Source organism: Xyrauchen texanus, chromosome 3 (genome assembly GCF_025860055.1).
Source record: "Xyrauchen texanus isolate HMW12.3.18 chromosome 3, RBS_HiC_50CHRs, whole genome shotgun sequence".
NCBI classification, from domain to species: Eukaryota; Metazoa; Chordata; class Actinopteri; order Cypriniformes; family Catostomidae; genus Xyrauchen; species Xyrauchen texanus.
The window spans coordinates 10,807,024-10,819,950 of NC_068278.1; the positions used below are offsets into that span (position 1 = coordinate 10,807,024).

The following is a 12,927-nucleotide window of genomic DNA, read 5'->3' on the forward strand; positions in this document are numbered from 1 at the left end:
ATGTGTCCACTGGCGCATTTTATGCGAAGCTAAGCAGGCATTTTCAAATCATTCCTATGGGAGTCGAGCGGCACGAAGTGGATTGTGGGATTGACAGCAGAGCGGAGAAAGTGTTGAGGAAGAAAGTGTATATATATATATATATATATATATATATATATATATATATATATATATATATATATATATATATATATATATATATATATATACACACTTAGAAGGTAAATTAAAAATTTATGATTATTCATTGTAATGTAAAAAGGCATTAATTGTGATCATTTTAACTATGGATGGCTCTAATAAAATGCATATTATTATTAAAATTAATTATTTTAGGTTACTATATACAACTTATTATAGATTAAGAATAGTAGTACATGTTATTATTATTATTATTATACAACTTATTATACAGTATATTAAGAAAAGTGTCAGATTTGATGAAGAAAAAGAAAAAAAGAAAAAGAAAAACAAGAAAAAGCTTCCTACTCCACAACAATATCCAAATGCATCACAAGGTGGTAGCTGCTTATTTGCATAAAATCTGGCATCTGCTGCCTGCCAGGAACAAACCCAGGCACCTTTATATAATGGGTACTTTCATGTGTGGTACTTACAGAGACGGTGGAGCTGGGCGTGTTAGTTCCATAACCAGACGAGGGGAGGGAAGCCAAGGACCAGCGCCGCCCATCAGTCCTGCAAACACAGACAGCTTTCTGTTCATAATCACCTGAACTCTTTTGAATTAGGGGTCGTCATCATCAGTACATTGCATTGCATTGGGTCCAAGACAAGAGAGGCGAGTGGCATACAAGCTAAAAGAAAACATGCTGAGTGTGTCATTTATTTTCAAAGCAGAACAGATGAAAGACAGTGGCAGTATTATCCACGAGCTGTGGGAAGTTAGGTTTAGAGCAGCACTCTGTGAGTAATTTCTTATGGGTCTCTAAGCCAGCTGATTGAAAAGGCCGAATTAAAACAACCACAGTAAATCATCAAGGGGCACAAACACTGGGAGGATAACATGGGTTGATACCGATAATGCGCAAAAATGTTTGTGCGGGGACTGGATGTTGATACCCACAGCAAACAGGTTAATGTACAGTACATGGGAAGGTGCCTGATGCACTATGATCGATTTCGGAGACAAAAGTTCAACAGAGTGAATCTCATGAAAACATGGTCATATTTCATACCAAATCAAAAGAAATAAGAAATCATGTTTTGCATGAAGAAAATGTAGATTTATGGGCCATATAATAGAGATAATATATCATTATTTTTTCACATTACATTAATGAAAATGGTAAAGGAAATGTGTATAATTGTTGTGAAAATAATGTCATTAAAAAAAAAAAAAAAAAAAGATATTTGTTGGCAGCTTTGTGTCTATTTTGGTAATCTTGTGCTGGATATGGAAGAGTCCAAAAATAGGCTGCCTTTTCTATAAGCAAAACATCGCTTCACATTTCCTTTTGTGATTTTGGCATGAAATGTGACCTGAACATGACAGGTTTCATGAGATTCACCCTATAAGCTCTTTGGAATTACCTGTCTGTTCTGTAGCCAAAACTAGAGGATTATAAATAGTAATAATACAAATAATTGGAATGAAATAAGAAAAAGCCATTTTTAAGAACAAAAGACTTTGTTCCCCTTCCTGTCTAAGGGAACATAGTTTGACAAGCAGCATGAAAGCTTTGCTGTCATGACAGCTGAAAAACGGAACGAGTTTTAAATGTGTTCCCATCTCGAGCTGTAGAAGGCTTTTCATATTCTGAGGAATATCTTCACATCTAAGAACATATTGTATACTTACTGTTCATTTCCTTATATTCTTGACAGATCTAGACAACTATACTAATAATACAGCTACTTATCTATCAAAGTGTGTAGTATAAAAGTTATAAATGGTACCAATTATGGAAGGTAAGTTGTGGTAAACAACAAAATACATTATTATTGATGACGTACAGTGACCCTAGAAAGTATTTAAACGCTTTAGTCACACTTAAACCCATTTAGAATTTTTCTGCAGATGACACTAGGTTTGATATTGTATTTAACAATGTTACTGTAGGTCTTTTCTCAGAACTAACTTCAATTTTCAGCGATTAAACATTTTTCCAATTACTTTTTACCAACTGGTTTCAATGTGGTCTTCACTTTGAACAGTGCATAAATTGTTTTATCATTTAAAACCTAAAACAATTATTTTTATAAAATGTTTTACTTGAAGTGTACTTGTGCTATAGTTTTTGCAAATAAATGGCACTTGGCCCAAATACTTTCCTCAGATTTGCTGGTAATAAGAAAAAGTGTCTGAACGTGTCTGAGGAATGTTTCATTTACCTGCGTGTGAAGGAGAAATGAGCTGAAGCACTCGGCGAGAAGTTTCTAGGGCTGTCTTGAGGACTTGTGCCTGCAAAAAAAGAAATAATCATTTGTTTACATTCTTGATGTTTCACACTTTGTCCTGTGTCAACGGGACTGTTTGCTCAGTAAGAAATGACAATGTATCACTTTCAAAGTAAGAATATTGCTGACAAAAACCATCAGAAATGTTCAGCTTTCACTGCGCTAGTGAACACCAGAAGGACCAAGTGGAATTGTAAAAATAATGACCGTTTCCAAACTTACAGAAGACAACTGAGGCCATACAATATTCTTTTTAAGTTATAAGTTATTGTAAAGCGATTCAATGGAAAGGAGGAGGCGAGAACCGGCTTGACATTATAAATAATAGTTTAATGAAAAACTTAAACCAAAAGACACAAACACACACATTGGACGGACATATCCGTAAACATTCTCTCTCTGTCGCACCACCGACCACAGTCGGCCTTTATCCCACTTGTAGGCTTGATTAGCCCGATAAGGGGCCGGGTGTGTAAAATGTCCCGGCCCCACCCTCCGCCCTGTCACATTCCTCCCTCGTTCTCTCAGGCCGGGGAGACCTCGTATGAAAATAATGACAATGATGATAATGACAATAATGACAAATAGGGGGATACTCCTTGTAACAGTGCAGTAACCCCCTACAAAAAATAAACTGTAAAATTTAAAAGAGAGGGAAAAGGCCAACGCTGGCAGTGGGAGAGTGAGAGAGAGAGAGAAAGAAAAAAAAAAAATCACTTATTCGCCGGTTCTCTGATACACCGTAGTTTGGTCCTCGGCCACTCCTCCACCCTATAATGGATGACAGCCGTGCCTCCCTGGGCGGATCGGGGCAGTCCTCCAGCCCCTGGCAGACGGAATGCACCGACGCGTTCTCGGGGTACAGAAGGGGTCTCCCCTACCCCTGGCAGCAGTTCTCCCGCTCCAGGTGGTTGGCAGTGAGCTCCTCCTCACTCGCGGTCGGCAGTCTCAGCCCCCGATGCGTTTTAGCGGCTGGTAGGGGTCTCCTCCGCCCCTGGCAGCAGCCCTGACCGCTCCAGCCGGTCGGTTAGGAGCCCCTTCTCCCCTCGTGGTCGGCGGCCGTTCCTACGCTTCCAGGCTGCTGGGCTCCTCTGTCCCCCGGCAGATGGCCGAGGCTGCTCTAATGGGGTGGATGGTAGTGGCGAGAACGCCACTACGGCGTAAAGGGATTCAATGGAAAGGAGGCGGCGAGAACCGGCTTGACAATATAAATAATAGTGTAATGAAGAAATAAACCAAAAGACACAAACACACACATAGGACGGAAAGCTGCCCGTAAACGTTCTCTCTCTGTCGCACCACCGTCCGCAGTCGGCCTTTATCCCTCTCAGAGGCTTGATTAGCCTGATAAGGGGGCGGGTGTGTAAAATCACAGCCCGGCCTCGCCATCAGCCCGGTCCCAGTTATATTGACTTTTTTCATATGCCATCACGAGAAAAAAAGACAGAATAGGTGCTTTACGATAAACTCTCCTCCCTGTCCAGTAGATGGCGATATGCATGAAGAATGCGAAATGCCAAAAACAAAAGAATAATGTGTAAAAGTGGAGATTTACAGTAAAAAAGGGCTTAATTATTGATCTTTTTAATCACCCACACATAAATTATAACTTCAGAAGATACAGATTTAACCACTGGAGTTGTATGGATTACTTTAATGCTGCATTTATGTGCTTTTATAGCTTCAAAATTTTGGTAACCAATCACTTGCATTGTATGGACCTACAGAGCTGAAATATTCTTCTGGGATGGCATGAGGGTGAGAAAATGATGAGACAATTCCTTTAAATTTCAGTTTGGTCCACAAAGCCATCACATGGCTTTAGATGCATTGGAAAATAGTGAATGAATGGTATTGTTTATGGTGATAATGATGGTCTTTTAACTTTTTTTTTGTTTTGTTTTTAAACAGAGGGTGAGTAAATAATTATTTCTAACACTAATTTTGGGGTGATCTGTCCCTTTAAGCTCGAGTCAGATACTGTGAGGCTCCTACATCCACCCTGTCACCATATGTGCGCAATGCACTTATTAACAGAACCCCACTGTTTCAGTTATGGCTTTTGGCAAAATGGGCACATGTAAGGGTCTGGGAGATCTCAAATCACAGCCATTTGAGTCAGTGTCCCACTTCCAACTGCCTTCAGCCCAGCAATAATTAAAGATAATTAACTTGATTGAATATGGAAGGAGTTAATAGTTAATTAACAGACATCTGTATTGCCCCTCCGGCATTGATAAAGAGAAACCCCTGAGCTTTAGCCGATGGTAGATGTTTATTAGTGGTGACACATTTACAGATATTCACACACAGCTGATAAAGATGGATAGATAACAAAAAACACAAATGATAAAATAATAGCATCGTTGCATTTATGCCACTCATTTTACTAGTGGTCTAGTGATATATATAGATCAAGGTAGTTTATATAATAACTAAGGATGTGAAAAAAATTATCGAATCGTATTTTATGGTCAGGTCATGAATCAGACACTGGTTAAACATGCTTTTTTCTGGAGTGCTTCTTCATTTATTCAATACAAAACTCACTGTTCATTGGACCTGCCCCCATCTTGCCAAAGGAGTCAGAGTTTGGCTGGTTAGAATGGTCCAGTTAGTCCAAGACCATGACAAACAATTGGGATGCAACAACCCCCTCCCACCAGTCAAATACATCATTATATTATAGTAGATGTTTTACTGGTGTCATCGGAACATACTTGCATGTTTAAAATAAAGTGCCATAATAAGAATCCAAGCGACTGAAAATATGTAATTGGTTCAATGTTTTATTGTGCCATGCCTGGTCTGGAAACTGTGAATCACTCTTGCAGACTCTACAGACATCAAAACCATCAGAAATAATAAAAGTAACCTGTGTGTGATGAGAGAGGCGAGTGTGGTCGAGGAAGAGCCGACGACTGTCCACTTCCTATCAAACTCTTTCTGTTGCTCGTTCTACAGCTGCAAAAACAAACCAAAACATTGTGTTATAACCAGCCCACTCCAAAGACAAAGCCTATTTTATTTCAATGAAATTACAGCAGCAATTTTAATCATCTAGTCATACTTGTACAATATGGACTATTAGAAAGGCATCAATACTTTCAAGTACATACAGAAAATCCACCTGTTGTGTTTTACCTAAAAGCATCACCACAGATTAGCACATCCTTGGAAATGGTTTCAAATGACTTAAAAAGGTTTCAAATAATATACAGAATGTAATTTCCTCTAATACTGCTCTATGGTTGTGCCAAGAGCACAATAATGAAATGAAAGCAGTTATGATGATTTTTTCTTTTTTAATGTTGCTACTATATGACAGATATCACCAAAATAGGTGTCTTGGGATGTCAAACCTGTCTGACACCTCTAGGCTCTGTAAACAGCACATTTTGTGTAATTTTGCATGTTTAGGCTGCTGGCATCAAGTCTTTGGAGGACAGGGTTCAGTGGCTAATTCAGTGGCAAGGAAGTTAGCAAGAATCGGTTTACAAGAGGATTAATTATCTTAGTCAACTAGTTAATAACTTAATCTTTCGTATCATACAATATGGCTTATGCTTGTGAAACAGTATACAGATTGTTTAATTGCAATTTGCCCATCACAGCATATGAGACACATCTTGCAAAAAAACATTTGGGATGTAGACAGGACCATGCAGATGTTAGGGTGTTCTGTGTGGTTGCAAGGTGGTTGTTGATCCCCCCTTCAATGAAGGTATATGGAAAATGTCACACCTTTAATCATCTACCAGGCAAAACATTAGTCTGATCCCTTATAAAACCAATAGGACACCGCTCCCCACCAAACCACATGATAATCGATACTTATGGTTGATGATTAGAACAAACTCCTAACCATAAGTATGATGAACAATAGTAATAGTGATCCTTGCCTTAGCAAAAATAAAGGATTAACTAATAATAGCAATAAAAAATGGTCTAACATTTAAATATCACTTTATTTGGCATGTACAAACTTTTACAAAAAGTTTAACAAAACAAAACCAAGAAAACCCAAATCTATAATAACAATAAAACAAAACAAAACCAAGCAAAACAAACCTATCATAACAATTAAACCAAACAAAACCAGGCAAAACAAACCTATCATAAAGATAAAACAAAACAAAGCAAAACCAAACCTATCATGACAATAAAACAAAACAAAGCAAAACCAAACCTATCATAACAATAAAACAAAACAAAACCAAGCAAAACAAACCTGTCATAACGATAAAACAAAACAAAACCAAGAAAACCCAAACCTGTCATAACGATAAAAAAAAACAAAACCAAGCAAAACAAACCTGTCAAAACGATAAAACAAAACAAAACCAAGAAAACCCAAACCTGTCATAACGATAAAACAAAACAAAACCAAGAAAACCCAAACCTATCATAACGATAAAAAAAAACAAAACCAAGCAAAACAAACCTGTCATAACGATAAAACAAAACCAAGAAAACCCAAACCTATCATTACAATAAAACAAAACAAAACCAAGCAAAACAAACCTATCATAACAATAAAAAAAAGAAAACCCAAACCTATAAAAACGATAAAACAAAACAAAACCAAGAAAACCCAAACCTATCATAACAATAAAACAAAACAAAACCAAGAAAACCCAAACCTATTATAACAATAAAACAAAACAAAACGACTCGGTTACTAACGTAACCTCGGTTCCCTGAGAGGAGGGAACGAGTATTGCGTAAGTAGCTTACGCTATGGGAAAACTCCGTTTCTCGAGAAATATTGAAGTCTTTATGTAAAACGCATTGCAGCTGCACAGCAGACAGCAATGAGCGAGGCAGCTCGGTCATTGGCTGTGCTGCGGCAACTTGCTCGAACCAATGACGGGGCGACTCTGAACGCGCGACCAATGAGCGCGCTTCACGCCCGCGTGCTCAGAGCCCGCCAAGATGGGCGTGGCTAAGGCTATATATTAGGCGCCCCGTCATGAGAGTTCTTTAGGTTCAATCGACTGAAGCGACTGACCAAGCACAAGCACGGCAGCTTATGCAATACTCGTTCCCTCCTCTCAGGGAACCGAGGTTACGTTAGTAACCGAGTCGTTCCCTCTCGAGAGGTCTCTCCTATTGCGTAAGTAGCTTACGCTATGGGAACACCATGCAAAACGCCGTGCGTGCTGACTTCGCTCTATAAAGCCAAAGGCAGATGCCTGAGCCTTAAAGCAAAGTGATTATTCAATGAGCCAGCCAACGGTGAGCTATATAATGGGATAATACAGAGTGCATTTGCCCCAAGGTGGCCCACGGTGGGGCGCTCATTGTAAAAACACACCCACATATCTTATGTACTGATTTTTCTTTTTACTGATATGCATAAAAAACTCCCTAAGTCAGTCAGAGACGGACCTTATAAGGGAGGAGATAATGCTCAGCATATATGTACTCCAGTCCATACTACAGTCAGGCTGATAGAATGTTGGAATGCAATGAGGGGACCTGTAGGTTATAAAACCTGATAAATGTTGAAGGCGAGGCCCAGCCTGCCGCCGCACAAATATCCTCAATGGGTATCCCACTCGACCACGCCCACGAGGAGGCCATGCTCCTCGTAGAGTGAGCTCTGACGCCTAAGGGGCATTGAAGGCCCTTGGCTTCATAAGCCAGCGCTATAGCATCTACTATCCAGCGCGATATTCTTTGCTTAGAATTTGCGAGACCTTTAGTGCGGTCCGCCAAAGCATACGAATAATTGTTCAGTCTGTCTGAACGGGGCAGGACGTTCCAAGTATACTCTGAGCGCCCTGACCGGGCAGAGTAAATTAGCGTCGCTTTCGTCTGCTGAAGACGATAACGCTGCCAGAGATATCACCTGTACTCTGAAGGGTGTGGAGAGCACTTTAGGAATATACCCATGCCTTGGCCTAAGGACAACTCTGCAGTCGTTAGGTCCAAATTTCAGGCAAGCAGTGCTTGATGACAGCGCGTGCAGGTCGCCCACTCTCTTGACTGAGGCGAGTGCCAGCAAGAGCGCAGTTTTGAGCGAGAGCTGTTTAAGGTGCACAGTTCGGAGAGGTTCGAACGGGGCACTCTTGAGTGCGTCCAGGACCGTGGCCAGGTCCCAGATCGGTACCGAGGGGGCGAGGAGGGTTCATCCTCCTAGCCTCTTAGGAAACGAATGATTAGGTCGTTTTTCCCTAATGAGCGCCCTTTATCAGGATTGTGTGACGCCGCTATGGCAGCCACATAGACTTTGAGCGTGGAGGGTATGCGGCCCGCCTCCAGCAGCTCTTGCAAAAAGGTGAGTACACTTGGTATCTCGCGACGATTTGGGGTTCAAGCTCTTGGTATCACACCAGTCACTGAACACTTTCCACTTTTGGGCATATAAGCGCTCGAGAGGGCGCCAGGCTCAGTGATGGTTCTCAACACTCCACTGGGGAGGTTCTCTGAACCCGCTGAGGGGCCATGCATGAAGGGCCCACAGATCGGGCGGGGATGAAGAATCATTCCGCTGGCCTGCCTGAGGAGGTCCAGCCTCAACGGAATCGGCCATGGGGCAGATTGCATCATCTGCATCAGTTCTGGAAAACACGTCTGGTTCTTCCAGAGTGGGGCTACCAGGAGCACTGCACATTTCACCTCCCTGATCCGACTGATGACCTGAGGTAGCATCGCGATCGGGGGAAAAGCATACAAGGGGCGGCTTGGCCAGACTTGGGCGAGAGCGTCCGTGCTGTTTGAGAAGAGGGCAGTGCGCATTTTCCCTGGAGGCGAAGAGGTCGACCTCTGCTTCGTCCAAGGTTTGCCATAACCACTGGACCGTCAGGGGGTGGAGAGACCATTCTCCTGGGAGAACCTTGTCTCTGGACAGTGACAGTGAGTGGGGACACGGCTCTTGAGCCAGCGTTGGAGAGGACGCATGTGCAACAATCCTAGCTGGAGTACAGCTGATGCCGAGGCCACGAGACCGAGCATCCTTTGAAATCGTTTGACGCGCGCGCCCGCTCTGAATGATGTTGCAAGGCGCCGAATAGCGAGCGTGCGCTCTGATGAGAGGCGCGCCATCATCTGCACTGAGACTAGCACTATTCCCAGAAAAGAGATATTCTGGCTGGGGGATAGCACGCTCTTTGCAAAATTGATTCTCAGACCCAGACATTCTAGATTACTGATAATCCAAGATCTGTGCGTCGTTAACTGACTCTCTGATTGTGCTAGGTTAGCCAATCATCGAGGTAATTCAGTATTCGCACTCCCCGCTGTCTCAGGGGGTAAAGTGCTGCGTGCATACATTTCCTGAATGTACGGGGGGCCAATGATAGGCCGAATGGTAGTACTGTGTACTGGTATGACTGTCCCTCGAAAGCGAATCTCAGAAATGGCCTGTGATGAGGCACTATCGGAATGTGAAAGTAAGCGCCTTTCAAATCCACTGACAGAAACCAATCCCCGGGGCGAACTTGCGTGAGGATATGTTTGGTCGTTGACATTCTGAACGAGCGAATCATTAAAGCTTTATTCAGATGTCTGAGATCTAGGATGGGGCGGAGGCCACCGCCCTTTTGGGACGAGAAAGTAGCGGCTGTAAAAACCCGCCTCAGCTCATAGAGGGAGGAACAGTTTCTATAGCTCTTCTCTATTAGTTTGAGCACCTCGCGCGTAGAACATGTGAAACATCTTTCGTCACTTTCGTCTCGACCACCGCTGAAAAGCGGGGTGGTCTGTGAGCGAATTGAAGCGAGTAACCGTGTTTTATTATGTTCAAAACCCATTTCGGCATGGCGGGGATTTTTTCCCTGGCTTTTGCTCGCACAGATATGGGCTGAATGCTGGCTGGGGGCGTGTCGCAGTGACATATGGACCCTGCCGGCGAATTGCCTTGTGCTAACACTGAGCTTACAGCTCTCGGAGGCGCGGGAGCGCGCTGAGAAGCTTTGTTGAGTGCCGAGTGCAGGGGTGCGTGTGAGATTACAGGCACGCACGCTATCTCCGTAATGCTCGCAGCATGAGCTGGAGAAATGTTTGAAACTGTATAGACAGTGTTTACGGGTGGGGGTGCATACATTGTGATAGGCACGCACGCCACTTTCATAAAGTTTCCGTTCTTAGCGGGAGTTTCTGGCTCAGCGCCGCGATCTGTGATGCTCGCGGCATGGGCCAGAGAACTGTTTGAAACTGTATGGGCAGCGCTTATGGGTGGGGGTGCATATACCGTAGTAGGCACGCCGCCATTTTCATAAAGCCTCCGGCCATGGCGGGGGTTTTTGGGCATGCATACAGTGTTTGTGTGTAGGGGTGCATGCATGACAGCAGGCACGCCGCTACCTTTATAGTATTTCCCGCTTTTACTGGGGAAGTGTTTATAACTGTGGGAACAGTGCTTGTGTGTAGTGGTGCATACATGACAATAGGCACACGATCTACATTTATGGGGCGTCCAGATTGAGCTGGGGAAGTATTCGGCACTGTTTGGACAGTATTGATATGTGGGAATGCGCACTTTAGTGTGGACACGTGACCTCTTAGTGACACAGGCAGAAAATGACTCTTTTGTGATTTCTGCGTGTTGCCGTTAAAACGGCGTTTGATTGCAGGTGAGGGAGTTCTGTGACTGGCCCATTGACTGCTGTACAGACATTTCCAGCCGCTTGTAATGGGACTGGGTAATGTTTTACACGTTTTGGAGAGAGTGGTCCGGCTTTTGCGAGACACGCACTCTCTCTCTTTCTTCCTATGGCTAGGAAGGCTTACGAGGCTCCGGGTTCAGCACGATCTTGGGCCGAGGTCCCCGTCGCTCAGGCGGCTGCTTTCGGTTAGCGGAACGCGAGCGGCGTGGAGCGTCCGTTTCAGGTCTGGGCTGGGAGATGGGAGGCGCCGCCCTGGCTAGCTGCTGCAGCTGAGGCGGTCTCTGGCGGCTCTGTGATGAGCTGGAGAGCTTAGGCAGGAAGTGACGCATAGCCTGCAAATTCTTCTGGGCTTCAGTGAAGCGTTCAGCGAACTCTTTTACCGCCGGTCCGAACAGGCCGCTTGGGGCGATAGGCGCGTCGAGGAATGGCGCCTTATCCGCGTCCTTCATTTCTGTTAGCGTCAGCCACAGATGGCGCTCAAGGACAGTCAGGTTAGACATGACCCGGCTGATGGATTGGGAGGTGGCCTTTGTGGCTCGCAGGGCTACATCAGTGGCGCTGCGCAGGTCCTTGAAAGCCTCAGGTTCAGGTCCAGATTCGTCTATGGTGCGGAGAAGTTTGGCCTGATAGACCTGCAGAACAGCCATGGAATGAAGCACTGACGCAGCTTGGCCGGCGGCGGCATATGCGCGACCAGCGAGAGCTGAGGTAGATCTGCAGGGCTTCAAGGGATGAGAAGCTTTGGCTTTCCATCCAGCGGTGGAGGGTGGGCACAGATGGTTGGCCATAGCCTCCTCGAGGGGCGGGGTTCCCTCGTAGCCTCTTTCTCTCGCGCCGTCCAACGAGGAGTGCGAGGAAGAGAAAGAAGTCTTCAGGCGAGCAGAGTGCGGGGCTTTCCACGACTTTGTGAGTTCGTTGTGAACTTTGGGGAAGAAAGGGGAGGGTCTCTGTCGAGGGGCCTGCCGGCGCCCTTGCAGGAACCACTCGTCCAGCCAGCTGCGGGCGGGTTCTTCCGGAGAAGACCAGTCGAGCCCGAGGTTTTCCACGGCTTTGGACAGTATGCGGACGATTTCTGAGTCCATGCTGGTGTCCCTGCTCGTGTCCGCTAGTGTCGACGGCGCCGGTTCGAAGGCCAAGTCCGGCCAGTCGTCGGATGCAGCATCAATGGAAAGGCTGTCATCCTTTTCACCGTCGTCCCCTGACGCGCCGAACGAGACGAGACCCACCGCTCCGGAGGGGTGCTGGTCTGCCTGCGTGAATAGAACTGGCGGCAGGAAGTCCTCGGGTGGTGGTGAAGCACGCGGAGACTGGCCCGGCGTTACGTCACTGAAGTCCGCGTGCTCTGGCGGCCTCCGTGAGCGGCGCTTTTTCTTGCGCGGCTCGAACAGAGGGGATGGCAGCACGGTGGTAGCAGGCTCGTTCGCGGCGAAGGCGGCAAAGCGAGCGCACAGCTCGGTGAGGCCCAGGGAGTCACATTCGGGGCATCCGCCTCGAGTGAGAGCAGCTTCTGCGTGGTCAGATCCCAGGCAGCGAGCGCAGATAATGTGACGGTCCCCGTCAGGAAGAGGGCCTCTGCACGAGGCGCAGGTCGAAGGCATTTTAAACAACGCCTCGAATTTGCTCTTTACTAAGGACAAAAAAGCGTCGCAGAGGCGAACACTTGAAAAGTTATTGCTTAGTAAAGGATATAAGGTGATGCGCACCGGATGGCGTAGCAGAAGGCTTTGAAGACGGCTGAAGGCGCCGGCGTCCTCGTAGCAGTCCTGCTGTAGGCTTGTCGACGGCGGGCGAAAAGACTCCAATAATCCAGAGGATCCAGCGAAGAGAAGGTATTTGCTGAAGGAGATTAAATCTAAAGAACTCTCATGATGGGGCGCCTAATATATAGCCTTAG

General features: G+C 45.2%; 1 protein-coding gene across 1 annotated transcript in view; it reads right to left on the reverse strand.

Annotated features, from left to right (window-relative positions):
- The window catches only part of LOC127625308 (microtubule-associated serine/threonine-protein kinase 4-like), a 171,067-nt gene that overhangs the window by 45,607 nt on the left and 112,533 nt on the right, over window positions 1-12,927 (reverse strand). Inside the window, exons 5-7 of the mRNA XM_052100522.1 lie at window positions 5,297-5,385; window positions 2,356-2,425; window positions 621-699 (exon numbers count right to left, since the gene is read on the reverse strand). Of these exons, the coding sequence (XP_051956482.1) occupies window positions 621-699; window positions 2,356-2,425; window positions 5,297-5,385 (238 nt within the window). The remainder of the gene's footprint in view (window positions 1-620; window positions 700-2,355; window positions 2,426-5,296; window positions 5,386-12,927) is intronic.